Consider the following 15,661-nt stretch of genomic DNA (forward strand, 5'->3'; position numbering starts at 1 on the left):
CGAAGTTTTTCTGTCCCGGCCTTCTAAAAATAAATAATAAAAATAAAAGTCAAAATTAGCCGACGGAGTCTAAATGAAAGTTGTAGAGTATGGTCTGACCTACGCGTGGATATAAAGAACGTCGAAAACGGAGCTCGTATGCGATAGTTACGCAATTTAGAAGTTTGACGAGTCAAATTACGCCGAGCGTAATTTGAGTACGCCCAGCGTACTCAGAGGGATGAAACTTCTCTGACCAATACTCGAGTGCCACCAATTGAAGCATATAGTGACGTCAAAGTACGCCCAGCGTACCTGGAAATTACGCCCAGCGTAATCCCAGACCCAGCAGCCTATAAATAGAAACCGAGATCAGCCATTTTCTCTTGTTCAAGCTCTTTCTTCTCTCTAGTTTTTGCCTCGATTTGCATGGCAATCATATCCCGAAGCCCTGGTATCATTCCCGAGCCCCGAAGCAAGTTACGAAGCCCCGAGGATCCCGAGAAGTGAGATTTCCGAGCCGAAGCCATGCCCGCGAGGAGCCCGGTTTTTGTGAAGATCTTCCAGATCTACGGAGAAACACTACTTCTGCAAGTCGTAGTGCTGCCCGATCATCTTCTGATCAAGTGAGTGTGTAGTCATTTTCTTCTAACACATTATTATGAAGTATTTTATACGGAATACGTGTACGTGTATACTTTGTTGATTATATGTGTGAATGTATATTCACTTTCTTCTATCTCATAGATTTGATTTTTTCTCTATGAAATACGTGTTATGTGTGTGTGCCTCATCTGTTATGTGGAAAAATGTATTGATCGAGCATGCTATATAGGTTTTAAACTTTGTATAAAAATGTATATTTTTATCTACTAATATGTTGGGTAGAACATGGGTAGATAATTAGTGTGTAATAAACAAATGAGAGACTCGATGTTGTTGGTGTTATTCTAGTCATTTAACAGAGTATGGATGACGACCACAGACTATTCTAGACAATCATGTGGAACGTTAGCAGGCTCATAACCTGTAGGTGTTATGAACGATGTGTTCACCGGTGTACACTACCCCCCACATGGTTGCCTTAGGACACTTATTGTTGAGGAAGCCCCTCTACAGTAATGTCCGTCCCGATGAAAAATCCTAAATTAAGTTCCTTATAATAGATGTTGTTTTAGGGACGTAAAATGAGGATAACGGGAATGGATAATCGGGTTATTGTTGATTGTTGAATTTAAATATAATTATTTATTGTGGGTTGAAAACCCTATATGCTCACCAGGCTCCCAAGCCTGACCCACTTAGTTTATTTGTATTACAGGAAGTGGCGCAAGGGCATAAGATGGATGAATCATCAAGTTGTTTTGTTTACAAATCTGTATATGTATATATTTGTTGAATGACTTGTAATGTTATCGTTTATGCTTTATGATCTATATCGGAACATGACATCCCGATTTTTGATTATGAAATAAAATCATATTTCTTTATGAAATGTTTTGATAAAAATCTATTTTATCATGTTTTGTTTTTGGGAACAAATTCCGCATATCTTTTAAAAATCAAAAGGATTTACTCTAAAAATGTTTAAAAAGCATAAATGATACCGGTCTTTTCTGGCCGAGATTTTGGGGATGTCATAGTTAAGGAGAGGTTGCAAAAGAGGGTGGTCGTGAATTTTCTCACAAGGGTAAAGAGATGTTGGATCAATTGGAGAACAAAGAGGTTGTGAGGTTACATACACATTATTGAATCAACGGTTTTATTTGTTCATTCATGAACTGCTAAAGGACTATAGTTTTTTTTTTATGTTTTTCATTACTATTTGTGTATGCTATATCTTTGATATGGTATGGTAGGCTTTGAATTTGGTTTCCGGTTTCTTTTGAAAAGAAATTGGGTTTTTACTCTACGGTTGATAGAAACGTGGTAATCAAGCTATTGAATATTAAACACAGTTAGGGGTGAGCGCGGTGCGGTTCGGTGCGGTTATTAACTAAAACCTCACCACTAACTGCAATTGCGGTTAATCCATTTTCAAAACCGCTTGGTGCGGTTATTTTTGCGATGCGGTTAGGCAGTTATTTTTGCGGTGCGGTTTTGTTTTTTCTGTGTTGCGGTTATTAACTACATGGATTTGGTGCGGTTATTTTGTGTGGTTTTTAACCATAGTTTAGAGCTCAAACGGTTTTAAGAGTTCAAACATATTACTTGTAATAATAATAATAATAATAATAATAATAATAATAATAATAAAACCATAATGTATAAGACAATTAACTTAAATCACAAACAATTAATATCTTAAAAACATCAAATTAATAGTAATTAACAATAAATTTCTTAAAATTGTTTAATTTCATAATTTTTCAAAGTTAAACATAACAAAAACCCATATTTTTGTATTCTAGTATTTTATTAATCTTTCATTCATGAAACGTGTCTTATTTTTAATATTTAATATATTAACAATTAATAAAAAAAAAGTTGTGTATAATAAATGCAGTGCGGTGTGGTTTTTTTGCGGTTTTTAAAAACTAATAACCGCACTGCAAATTTGCGGTTTTTGAAAAATAGAAAACCTCACCGTTGGTTTCTATTGCGGTTGCGGTTTATCGATTGCGGTTAATTTTAATTGCGGTGCGGTTTTTGCTAACCCCTAAACGCAGTACCATTTAACTATAACAAAAAAACATCATTGAAGGATTTTTGAAAAACGACATTGAAGGCTTCCGACCCCGCCAAACGGGGGACACTTTTCTAGTTATATATTAAGTTTTTTCAGATTAAATATTCGGTTTTATATAATTTTTTTCAAAAAAAGTAATAAATAAATAATAAAAACCTTAACTTTTTTTTGGAAAAAAAGTTTTACGTCTGACAAGTCTTATAAAACAAAATTAAAACTAATATTTAATCTGACAAAAAATAAATACTTTCAAAACCTCCATCAGACGTGTGGCCTCGTATGGGCCCCGGTTGTATAGAAGATGTTGTAGTCGACAGATACAAACTGATTTTAACGAAAAAATATCATGGCGAGGTGAAGGTGACATGAGAGATGAGACAAGACAACGCCACAGAACTTGGATCAATGCTTTTCAAGTTTTCATCAACCATCTCTGATCTCTGTGTTGTTAGGGCTAACAAAATTTGAAGGTCACGAATTTACCAATCAATGTCGCAATTTTAGGTTTCCATTCGTTACTTATCACCATCATCTTGTCTGATTCGGTAGCCCTGTTTTCCCCGGTAAGAAATCTCTCTGTCTCTCAGAACGGAACATGCATTTTGCATCTCGATTTGTTTACGCTGAAAAAACTATTCATCGGAAATCGATTTCATGTTAATTGTTCACCTGCACATTTCCTAATTGAGGCATGTTGTTCCCGGACTTTATTTTGATTTCCGTTAGTCGGTTACAGAGCCCTGTTTTTTTTCCTAAACGAGTCGTTTGCGAGATCAAAGAAGTTCTTCACTTCTTTGATTTTGATGAGTGACTTCAATTATAAATGTTCATGAATGTATATTAAATAATTTCATCATGTTTCACGATTGATTACACTTCCTTCTAATCATTGTCTTAATTGCTTGTTTAATCTAAGTCCTGGAAATGTGATTTTCCCTGTATATACCTATATTCATCACATGGTTTAGATTCGGAATGCAAGTTTATGGGCGAGATTAACCATCATTCACTACTAAGTGTATAACTCAGGACTAACCTTGCTACTGGTTTTGCAGGGTTTAGCGACAAGGACAATCATGGACAGGTTTACTAGTTCTCCACGTCTCATGATCGTATCAGATCTTGATCACACCATGGTAGGTGCTACATTCATGGAGATTCGAGAGTCCAATTCTTCACATTTAGATGTATCATGTTCCTAAAACTAAACCAAGACTAATTGCACCAATTAAGCCTACCTTTATGGACTTATTGCAGGTTGATCATCATGATCCTGAGAACCTTTCTATACTAAGGTTCAATGCGTTATGGGAGGCTAAATATCGCCATGATTCACTGCTAGTGTTCTCAACAGGAAGATCACCTACATTGTACAAACAGTTAAGGAAAGAGAAGCCCATGTTAACCCCAGACATAACCATAATGTCTGTGGGAACTGAGATAACATATGGTAACAACATGGTGCCAGATGAAGGTTGGGTTGAGTTTTTGAATAAAAAATGGGATAAAAAGATAGTCTCTGAAGAAACAAGCAAGATTCCAGAACTCACATTACAGGTATCAAAATCATTCATAGATAGCATCATAAATATTTATCTCCTCTCCAGTTAGTTATAACTACAATAATTTTGATTTTTTAAGCCTGAAACTGAGCAACGCCAACATAAAGCTAGCTTCTTTGTCAAGAAAGAAAAAGCTCAGGAAGTAATGAAGATACTTTCTGAAAGTCTAGTCAACCGAGGGGTGAGAATTGAACTTCATTTTTTAAAAAGTTTAATGACATATTTAATTATTCATCAATTTTTTTTCTTGTTTGTCAGTTAGATGTCAAAATAATTTACAGTGGTGGGATGGATTTGGATATTTTACCCCAAGGTGCTGGGAAAGGACAAGCTCTTGCTTATCTACATAAAAAATTAAAAGACGAGGGTAAATTACCCCAAAATACCCTTGCATGTGGAGATTCAGGGAATGATGCTGAGCTTTTCACCATTCCAGATGTCCATGGTGTCATGGTGAACAATGCACAGGAAGAATTGTTGCAGTGGCATGCTGAAAATGCCAAAAATAACCCTAAAATCATCCATGCAAATGACAGGTGTGCAGGTGGTATCATAGAAGCTATTGGTCATTTCAATTTGGGGACAAATATATCATCTAGAGATGTAACCGATCTTTCAGATGCAAAGTTGGACCATTTTGACCCTGCATATGAAGTAGTCAAATTTTACTTGTTTTTCGAGAGGTGGCGACGTGCAGAAGTTGAAAGTCCTGATGTCTATTTGAGCAACCTCAAATCTGTTTGCGTATGTTACTAAATGACCATTTTACCCTTACATTCCCAAGTAAAAGCAATCATAAGAATATTCATCAATCTTTATACATATTTCTTTATGCAGTCTGCTTCTGGTGTGTTTGTTCATCCATGTGGAGTTGAGCAATCTCTTCATGATTGCATTGATAAACTAAAAAACTGTTGTGGGGACAAAAAGGGAAAACAATATCGAGTTTGGGTTGATCAAATTTTCCCATCACAGATTGATTCAGACACGTGGCTTGTGAAGTTCAAGAAATGGGAACAAACTGGTGAAAAGCAACAGGGTTGTTTGACAACTGTTGTAGTTAGCTCAAAGGTAAGGGCTTTCAAAACTATCATTAATGACTATATTACCCTTTAGTGTTTCTTGATGTGTTTTTGTTGGTTTTAGGGGGTGAAACCTGCAGAAGGGCTGACTTGGATTCATGTGCATCAGACATGGATCAATACCACAACACAGAATACACAAAATGATTGGTTCTTATAATTAATGCTTTCACAAATCACAAACTAAACAACATGTTTCATAAATTAAGGTTAAAACATGTAACCTTTAGAAACGGGTGTAATGATTTTTAAGTAGGTTTGTTATGGACATTTTAATTATTATATAATGTTTATATATGATGAAACGATTATTACCAAATATTAGTTAGGAGGGAGGTAGCAAATATAGAAGAATATGACTGATCTTGTGTAAAGTTCTTTCGTTTGGTCCATTTGATCTTATCTTCTGGTAGATACATCTAACCTTGATGAACACAAAAAGAATATAGTACTTACAAGGATATGGACTAAAAAGTCATTTTTGACCTTCTGCCACACCAATCTCTAGAAAGAAAAGAATATTTATCTGATTTTTGTGAAGGAAACATTTTGCATAATTCCGTATATTAGAGGACAAAAGATGTCAATTTCATGTGTTTTAATTTTTATAGAAAATAAATAAATACATGCTCAAGTCGGCACTTTGATGGTCGAAACTCGAAACAAGAAAAGCAATGGCAAACTTTAAATCTAGTTTTTATTTTACCATAAACTATAATTATTCAAATTAAACATTAAAGATATAAACCTTGAAGGATGAAATAAAAAGGAGTTCTATTGATTATTTAAATTCTGTATTTATGCATCGTTGACGTCTATGGATTCAAATCTTCAGTGACATTAAAGATTTTGAAAATTCGTTAATGTTATTATTAAAATCCATAATTTCTTTGAAATAATCTAGATGTATTTTCGTCAAAACACGTCATATTGGCTAATTCATCACTGGCTGAAAATGATGTGTTTGTGTGTGAAACGTATGACCACCCGAAGAAAAAAGAACAATATTATTGATATATATTATCCCTAGAGTATATTTATTGATATAAGAATAAATTACACGAATCGTCCTTCGTGTATAGCTTAAATTGCATGTTTAGTCTATAATTTTTACTTTGAATTTGGACCATCCCTTAGTATATTTAATAGTTACACGTTTCGTCACGAATGACATAAAATGATTATATTGCTCTTACTAATTACTTTTTTATGTTTTTAATTCATTTGTTAAATTATTTTAATTATTAAAATATATATCTCTTCTCACCCCACTCCTACCACCCCTGAGCCTCTGTCCTCACCCCACCATATTCACTTATAATCCTTATATGTCACCTATTTTTGGTCTTTTTGTTACTGATGGGAGGAGACGCATAGAAACACAAAACACAAATGGGTGTTTGTATGTTGGTACAATACCGAAAAAGAGAAAGGACAACGGAGACAAAACACCTAAAGAACAACATTTAAAACACCCATGTGGGAAAACATCCAAACCACCATCACTTTCGCATATGGCTGAAATTAGGGATTTAAGATATAAAGAACGAATGTCGCAGAAGGAATCAAATATGTGTGTGTGCACGCACAAAATAGTAAATACATGTGCTTTATACAATAGGGAATTTTAGGATATGACTACAATGCTTCCGTTGTCATTGATCAAGAAGGAAATCAAAAAGAAAGTCGACTTTTTGGTACGATTGCCTGGGAATTGAGACAGTGTACACGTGCTTCAAGAACTCCAAAACTCAAGATTCGCAAACGATTTCTAAAACGGTAAGGGAGGTGGTTGGGGTTTTTAAATTTGTAAACGTATAATAATAAATAAATAAGAAATGGATAAAGGGTAAAATAGTCTTTTTATATCATGAGTGAAACATATAAGTTTAAAACAATCAAGAAAATGTCTGAAATAAAAACTAAAATTAAAAATAAAAACTAAACGAGCAATTTAGACCGTATACTAAGGACGATTCGTGTAATATATATATATATATATATATATATATATATATATATATATACACGACTAGGTTATAATGTGGATGGACAACTACTGTGCGGACGTGTGGACAATGATATTCTATGACAATTACTAAAAGAATAAATTGTTTAGTCATTTGAATACGGTCAACCTCACACAATTATTGTCATGTCATTGCATTTTCACTAATTCTTATTTATTTTTGTTCTCACACATCATTTTTCACTCATTTTCGCTCTTACAGAATACGACTCAATAAACATCCTGACAACATTCTGACAAAATGAGAATAATAATAATAATAATAATCTATAATAACCTTATAGACGATTTAATTAGTGACAATGTGTGATAATGATAATAATTATGTAATATTGAACGTATTCACATTATCAAACACCATATTTTCTTTGTCATTCTTATTGAATAGAATTGTCCATACGTCCACACAATAGATGTCAATTCACATTTGAACCTATATATATATATATATATATATATATATATATATATATATATATATATATATATAGGGAAGGGTTATTTGGAAAACAAAAAAACCTTAAAAATCAGAAAAATGCATAAAAAATACTTAGAGATTACAAAACTTTTTTTTTTAATTTTTTTATAAAAAAATCGCAGTTTTTTTTAATAAATTCACTGAAAAAAAAATCAAATTTTAAAAAAAAAATTCAAAAAAAATCAGCAAATTTATTTTAAAACATGCGATTTTTTCATAAAAATTTAAAAAAAAAAGTTTTGTGATCTCTAAGCATTTTTTATGCATTTTTATGATTTTTAGGGTTTTATACGGTTTTTTGTTTATATATATATATATATATATATATATATATATATATATATATATATATATATATATATATATATATATATATATATATAAACAGGATCAGGTGAGTATTCTTTTTTAAATGAGGACTCATGAGGACACCTTAAAAAAATCTAAAAAAAAAATACAAATCATAAAATCGAGCATAGTACTACATTCGAGAGAAAAAAAAATTGAAAAAAAATGGATCATTAAAATTGAAGCATAGGTCATTTTTATGATCCACGATTCAATTTATATATATATATATATATATATATAATCAAATTACATAAAAGATCTATTTTGTTTATTTTTGTTGTTTTAACTTCTAACCATTATATTTTTGTTTCATTAAGGAAAATAATCTAAATTTTATATTTCTTCTATGTGGATCAATTTGATCTAATAACTAATCTAATAACAGACTGTTTTCTAAAATTTAATAGTTCGACTGGAGGGTATGAGAGGGGTGTTTCCCTCATTTTTTGTGAGTCACACCATCTTTTTTTTCACTTTCATTTTTCCTAATCTAAAACTCAAGGAATGGGTGGGAAGCTCCCATCATTATTTTTTTTATTTTTAAAAAATATATATATTTAATACATATATTATACTCATTTTGTAAGGAATTAAAAATCATGAATTTTGATGTATTTTTATTTTTAGTAGATATATAATTTTATAAATATTTAAATAATAATAATAATAATAACTACCTAATAAATGATGAGAGAGAGTGCAGCACCCCTCCCCCCACCTCTTTCTCGTGGGTTGCTTCCCTCTGCCAGGGGGCGGTGTTCCAGTGAAAGGGAAGCCCTCCTGCTCCCCTTTCCCGCTCCATACCTTCCGGACTTATAATAAAAAAATTTACAGTAAACTTTCTATTAAAACCAAAGATTTTTTTTAAAATTTTCGTTGTGGTCACTATAACACGTTAGAGAATGTCAAAACGTGTCAAAATGGTCAGCATATTAAAATTAATTAAACTTCGTTACCTTTTATTGAAATATAATTGGTAAACCATAAAAATAATTAAAATATACTGATTTTTATGTTTTGTTATATTGATTCTTCATTTTAATTTTCCTAATTCAGCCGGATTCTTCCATTTTGCTTTTCCTAATTCAGTTGGAGTCTTTGATGACATAATCTTAGTTTCCATATTAATATCAAAAGCACCAAAGTTTATATTCGTGTCAAAATGATTCGGATTAACCGAATTCTTGAATCTTGGATTTTTCCGTTATGATCCGAATTCTCGATATATACGATTCAAATTTGTAAGTTACTTTGTTATTAAAAAAAACATAAAATATTAAAAAAGGACATAGATAAAATGTTGAGGGACTGTTATTGTACCTTTTTCTCCTAAAAATCCAGTATCCATTTTGGACTCTACGAAAACATTAATATCAACCCTTTGATGACTCAAATATTACATTTATGCCCTTCTTCCTTATATGACCCCTTAAGACCTTGCGGATTCACAAGTTTGCAGCGACTCGGATGGCGATCGGAGGAAATCTCTCATCGGAATCCTTCTGTTTCACGGCTGTGTACCATATTCCGGCGATTTAGAAGATCGGATTAATCTTATTATCCTTTATTAATCGGATCGCTGTTTGCATAAGGAAGGAGAAAGGGCTCGGTGGTTTATGTGTGAGTTGAATCTGGATTTGGTTTTATACTTTTATTATGACGATTCGAAAAATCGTGATCCGGCAGTATACGGTGGATGGACCGCAGCCGTTGTTAGAAGTACAACATCCGTCCAACAATCGGTTTGCGGAGGTCGCAGGTGGAACGACGGCTGAGTGTGCGGCGGTCTGCTGCTGCTGCCCGTTCGCTTTCATGAACTTGTTGGTCTTAGCAGTTTACGGTGTTCCGGCTGGGCTGTTCCGGAAGGCGTTGAGGAAGAAGCGTCGCCGCAGGCTTTTAAAGAAAGGATTGTTGGTCCAAGGCGTAGATGTAGATGGTGATCGGAGCAGCTCAGACGCGGGTGAGTTATTGATTCATCATTCGATCAGCTACGACGTGACGGAACTGTTGATCGATTCGCCGGAGGAGAGATTTATGATGAAACCGATGGTGTTTGACAGTGAAGTGATTGAATTAGAGAATGAAATGTGGGACAAATTCTATGGAACAGGGTTCTGGAGAAGCATCTCTCAAAGAGTCGATTGAACACAACCAAAAGACGTCGTTCGGTTCGCCACCATTGCCGACCTTCTGTGAGTCATGCACATGTGACTTGTACGGTACGATTCATCATTGCATGCTGGAAATTTTTTAGAATTGATCTCTTTTAGTGTAGATATTTACCTTCGTTGCCATTCAGACTCTCTGAAGTTTGTCAATCAGACTCTCTGAATTTCAATTGAAGATTTTTTTTTTTTTTTTTAAATCAAGAAAATGAATTTTGTTTTCCAATTCATCGTAATTACGATTGAGTGAGCATTATTATTTATTTAACATTGTTTTGTCTGTGCCACTAAATAATAATGTCACATGGATCGGTTTTAGACAAAAGTTAATGTTTTTTTCTGCAACATATAAATGGTTTGTTGTTACATATTGTTAGTTCTTTTGTGTTTTTGTAATTATAATGATTAGTTTACAACTGGTGTTTTAAGATAGAAACAATGTGTATCGGGTCTATAAGACACATCTTGATGATTTTTATCATACAACCTGTAAAAGTAACATCTAAAGAGACCATTTAAGTTTTTAAATAGGTAATCCATTTATTAAAATATTAAAATATGTCAAGTTTGTTAAACATGTCTCATTTACATCTAGGCAAGAAAGTAAAAGTAAGTATGAGAATAGGAAATCCGTGTATCCTAGATTCATTGGTTATACGGGGGAAATGAAATGATGTTATCGCCACATCAGAAATTAAAAATATATTAGACTGTCATGGAGTGGGGTCTTCATGCCAAGGAGATGACATTATGGAACAATAGGCAACACCAACGTCATGTGATTTCTTTGTAAGGTAGTATATGGCAATTTTAAAGTAAATGTAAAAGTATTATGCTTCTTTGATGTTGATCCAAACGGTGGGGATACCATGGAGGCTTTGGACGCTAAACATTTGTACAAGCAATGTTTCCATAAGACACTAAATATGCATTTTAAAGCATTAGTGAAAGTGTTATGTTCCTTCAGTGTTGCTCCATACATCGGTGATACCATGAAGACTATGGAGGCTAAACGTTTATACAAGCCACCTCCATCGATGTTCAACACCATATTTTATGAGCCTACGTTTTGTAGCAGAGAGTGATAGTGTCATTGTATGTGTTAAATTGTTTAGGAGAAACCACTGTAAGGCACAACATGTTTTTTATTCTCTATGTGGAGAGGGGTTTGACGTGGCAAATCTCTTACTTGTTATCGCCGTAGCGGTGAATCTGTGATGAGGAAGAAGATGTCCATCGAGGTTGTTCTTGAAAGGATTTGGTAAAGAAATGAAAAAGTATCTTAATGATTTTCCGTTCTGGGTCGACATGACATGTGGCGTTGAAACCATATTGTATAACATCAACATAGTTTGAGTGTACGTCACGTTGATTAGACCCTTGCAATGCTTACAATATATTTCCCAAATGTTTTTAATGTGATGGATAGATCGTATTACTTCATGAAGCCATGTTGAGGTTCCTTTCTATTTCTCTATGTCCCAAATGTTTTTAATGTATGTTGGAGACAAACATATCTAGTGTATTATTGGGGTACAATAAGACAACACATTAGGATCACTTGTTTTTACCACGTTGGTTAGCTATCTTGTAAATTTTATTTCTTTGATCATCCTCGCTTGGAATAATCTTTTAATTTCTCTTGGATGATCAAGTTTCTTTTAGGTGCAAAAATTTTTTTCTTTTGTTGTTTGTGTCTGAAACTTGAGACAATACTTAATTTGTAAGTAATTATATATTTGGATATGCCTATCATATCCTCGTGTTTCATATTAGATTTTCAATCTTTTTATACTAAAAGCAAAATTTTGGAATTTTATAAAATATTACTTTTGCTACTTTTTAAAAAGTCAGATTTTAGGGTTTGTGTAAATTTCAAATTTATTTGTGCAAAATTATATGTGCACATATAACTTTCTTTTAAATGGTTTTTCTAGTGAATTTGAAAATCTTATTTTTTTTTAATTTGAAAATCTAAAAACTTAAAAAAAGTTCATAGCTTTAAAAAATGGAAAACTAATATTTTATTAAAATTCTAAATTCTACTTTTATAAGAAAAAATTGAAAATCTAATTTGAATAAGCTTATTTTTAAGAGTTGGTTTAGCGATTCAAAAAGTAAAATTAGTACAAAATTCCACAAAATGGTCATAATTCTTTTCCGTTTTACCCTAATATAATATTTATGAAACTCTTTTTGCAGAGATAATATTTAGAGCAACATATCATTAGTTTTTCTATTAAATCTAACATTAAAAGACTATTTTGCCCCTCTTTTATTTCATTATTACATGGAGGTCCTCTCTCACTCTCTCACACACATACATTCTCTCCATCTCTCTCTTTCATCTTTGGGTGTCAAAACCCTAATCTAAACATGTCACTCGGTTGATTAGTTAGCTCTTAAGGCTTCAGCGGAAGCTTGGTAACACGTCCTGTAACATTATGTTTCAGATTGTTTTGTGATTTAAGGCCTGTGGGCCTTAATCCGAGTATGAGAAGGTTTTGAGGCTTTGAAAGAGAAAGGTTTAGGCCTTTTTGGGATGTGGGTAAGGTAGGTTGTGTGATAAAAGAGTTCAGTTTGTGCTTTAGAGCCCAAATGTATTGTTAAAGGCGTTGGTGCGGGCTTTTCATGAATTTGGATCTGAGTTCGAGTGGGCTTCAAGAGGAATAAAGTTGATAGAAGTGTGGGGCTTCTCTTTACCTTTTTGTGGATATAAGGATAGTCGGAAACGAATTTATAACGAAGAAGTTATGGCCTTCGGAAGTTTCGTGGTTTCAGGATTAGCCGAGTACGTTGGGCGTACACAAAGCGTACGCGGGGCGTACTAGTGAAGAAGGCAGTACGTTGGGCGTACAGACCGGGATGGTCGTAAATGTTCTTTGGAGTACGTTGGGCGTACGCCAATCAGACCTGAACCCTATTTTAGGGTCTTGGACCCTATTTAAGCTCATTATCTCATAATGTAACCCTAATATCTTCAACCTCCATCCCTCTAAACCCTAGAAATCGACCCTAAGCCTCCATTAGAGTGATTCTTGAGCTTTTTGGTGATTTAGTGAAGTTTTTGGTGCTTACTGTGGAAGAAGGAGTTCCTTGAGGAAGCATTGCTTGGCTTGGAGCTTATGGATCCAAGCCCTAATCATATTGACCTAGCTCCAAGAAGCATAAAGTTTGAATCTTGGTGGCTTTCTTATGTGGATCTAGTGGGGTGGTGATTTGTTATGTTTGTCCTTGGAAGAAGAAGGAGCCTTGAAAGAGAATAGCTTGAGCATTTAGCTTTTGGATCTGAGTTATACACTTATTGTTGTATCTTCCAGAGGTATCAAGTTCGAAACTTGCTCATTGTTGTGCTAGTTCTTGTTTTGAGTCCATTTTTGGGTTTTTATGTCCCAAGCTTGGAACTTTATGAGTTTGATGAACTTCATAGTATAATATATGTCCTTATAGATGCTTTTAGAGTTTTAGTCGTTTGGAGTCATAAAAATAAGATCTTGGTTATCAAGATCTCTCCATGCATGAGATATGAGCATTTCTGGGAGTAAAGAGTGAGTGTATTTGGGTTTGGGACTTTATCAGCCATGCAAAGGCTTAAAGTCACTGACTTTATGGAGTAAGAGCCATTAGGGAGTCCAGATTTGGGATTTGAGTTAATGTCTTAACTGATTAAGACCAAATGAGTAGAAAGAGTGAATCTGGGGAGTACGCTGAGCGTATTCCTGTACGCCCCGCGTACTGCCCCAATGTCGCCGATGGCCAATCTGGATTCGTGAGTATGTTGAGCGTGCCAAGGGAGGTACGCCCCGCGTAACCTCATTGTGGACTTTTAGGCTAAGTCTCATTTTGGGCCTTGAGTGTTGGGCTTGTTGCAATAGAGTTTTGGACCAGAGGAATATATATAAGTTCTTTGGGCCCTTGAGTTGGGGTTGCCATTTAGATTTGAGAAGTGGGCCTCGGGAGAGCCCATTTATTATTGGGCCCTGGTGGGCCCAATGGGTTTTAGGTTATTGATGAGATGGTTAGTGGACTACCTTTAGACCAAATGAGTGAGAGTTTGGACTTAGTTCCTAATTAGGTTAACTATGGGTTTGGCACAGAGTTAGTGGCCGGTGCGTAGCAACAACGTTTATAGGGGTTGTTCATCATCCGAGGTGAGTCTTCTCACTATACTTACCATGAGTGGTACCTTTGTGCGATTGAGATGTTTATTGTGCTTATCTGTGTATCTTGATATTCTGCATTATGTCTTTGTGATTTATGTTGAATATTGTTATTATGAGCTTACTGAGTTGGGACCGGAGGGTCCCACTGAGACAAATAGATTGGAGGGTCTTATTAAGTTATAGCCTAAAGTAGCTAATGAGCTGTGTGTGGTATTTTGGGGAACTCACTAAGCTTCATGCTTACCGTGTTATGTGATGTGTTTCAGGTTCTCCTCAGGAACGCGGGAAGGTGCCGGTTCGATTGTACACACAAGAGAAAAAGTTATGTTTTGAGGATCCTGGATTATTAATCGAACAATTATGGAGTTGCGTTTTGTAAATTAAATAAATGGGATTTTTGTGAGATATGTTATGAGAATTATGTGGTTTTAAAAATGAAAATTTTGGTTTGAAAATTTACGTCGTTACACGCCCATACTTTCATCTTTGTAAGAAACCTGAAATTCATAAATAATTGACTTAAAGAGGTTGTTGACCAAAAGATTAATTTGGTCATTTAGATGGATTTCATGAATTTGTGAAGATGCGGCTTCCTGAAATTAGTCAAGATAAGTCAAAGTCACTTTTATGAGATGAGATAAGTGGGTTTAAGAGAAGAAAAACAAGAGATTGTGCAATTACACCATAAAGGGTTAAATGAGAATTTTATGTCTTTAGTGGCAAGTTTGTGACTTTAAGGATTAAGACTCGTAGGCACTCAATCTAAAGTGACTTAATGGAGTTGTAGAACTTGTAACATACCATAAATATTGACATAAAATTCCATTTTAATTATAGAAGAAGTATCATCCATTACGTGTTTCAAAATAGATATATTATAATCCGAGTATAAATCCCAGAACAAAGTCAAATACGGAACATAAAATGTGTGTGTCATGCAATCAACCCGAGCCCTTCCCTTTTGAAAACCAAAGTACCTGAAACATAAACTGAAAGTCGTAAGCACAAAGCTTAGTGAGTTCCCCAAGATACTTCATATCATGCATAACTAAGCACATAACGTGCCCCACCTACTGAGTTACAATCCCCGTCTACACTCGCATAATCATATAATCATATAAACATTCAACACATGCGAAAAGCACAAAGATAATAGCATATTG

The 15,661-nt window shown here is 34.1% G+C and overlaps 1 protein-coding gene and 1 long non-coding RNA gene across 2 annotated transcripts; both read left to right on the forward strand.

Moving 5' to 3' along the window:
- Positions 1-2,990: 2,990 nt before the first annotated feature.
- LOC145091819 (sucrose-phosphatase 1-like) lies at positions 2,991-5,631 on the forward strand. Its single transcript, XM_079029632.1, has 7 exons — positions 2,991-3,231; positions 3,724-3,804; positions 3,926-4,225; positions 4,310-4,411; positions 4,489-4,974; positions 5,068-5,301; positions 5,377-5,631. Exons 2-7 carry the CDS (start codon positions 3,745-3,747, stop codon positions 5,470-5,472), a joined length of 1,278 nt encoding a protein of 425 aa, XP_078885758.1. The 5' UTR covers positions 2,991-3,231; positions 3,724-3,744; the 3' UTR covers positions 5,473-5,631.
- Positions 5,632-9,548: 3,917 nt separating this feature from the next.
- On the forward strand, positions 9,549-14,953 carry LOC145091827 (uncharacterized). The gene is made up of 2 exons (XR_013702289.1): positions 9,549-10,389; positions 14,765-14,953. It is a non-coding gene; the product is annotated as an uncharacterized LOC145091827 (long non-coding RNA).
- Positions 14,954-15,661: the final 708 nt, after the last annotated feature.

The sequence above is a fragment of the Lactuca serriola genome, chromosome 1, assembly GCF_051521515.1.
Source record: "Lactuca serriola cultivar US96UC23 chromosome 1, Lser_US96UC23_V15, whole genome shotgun sequence".
Lineage (NCBI taxonomy): Eukaryota > Viridiplantae > Streptophyta > Magnoliopsida > Asterales > Asteraceae > Lactuca > Lactuca serriola.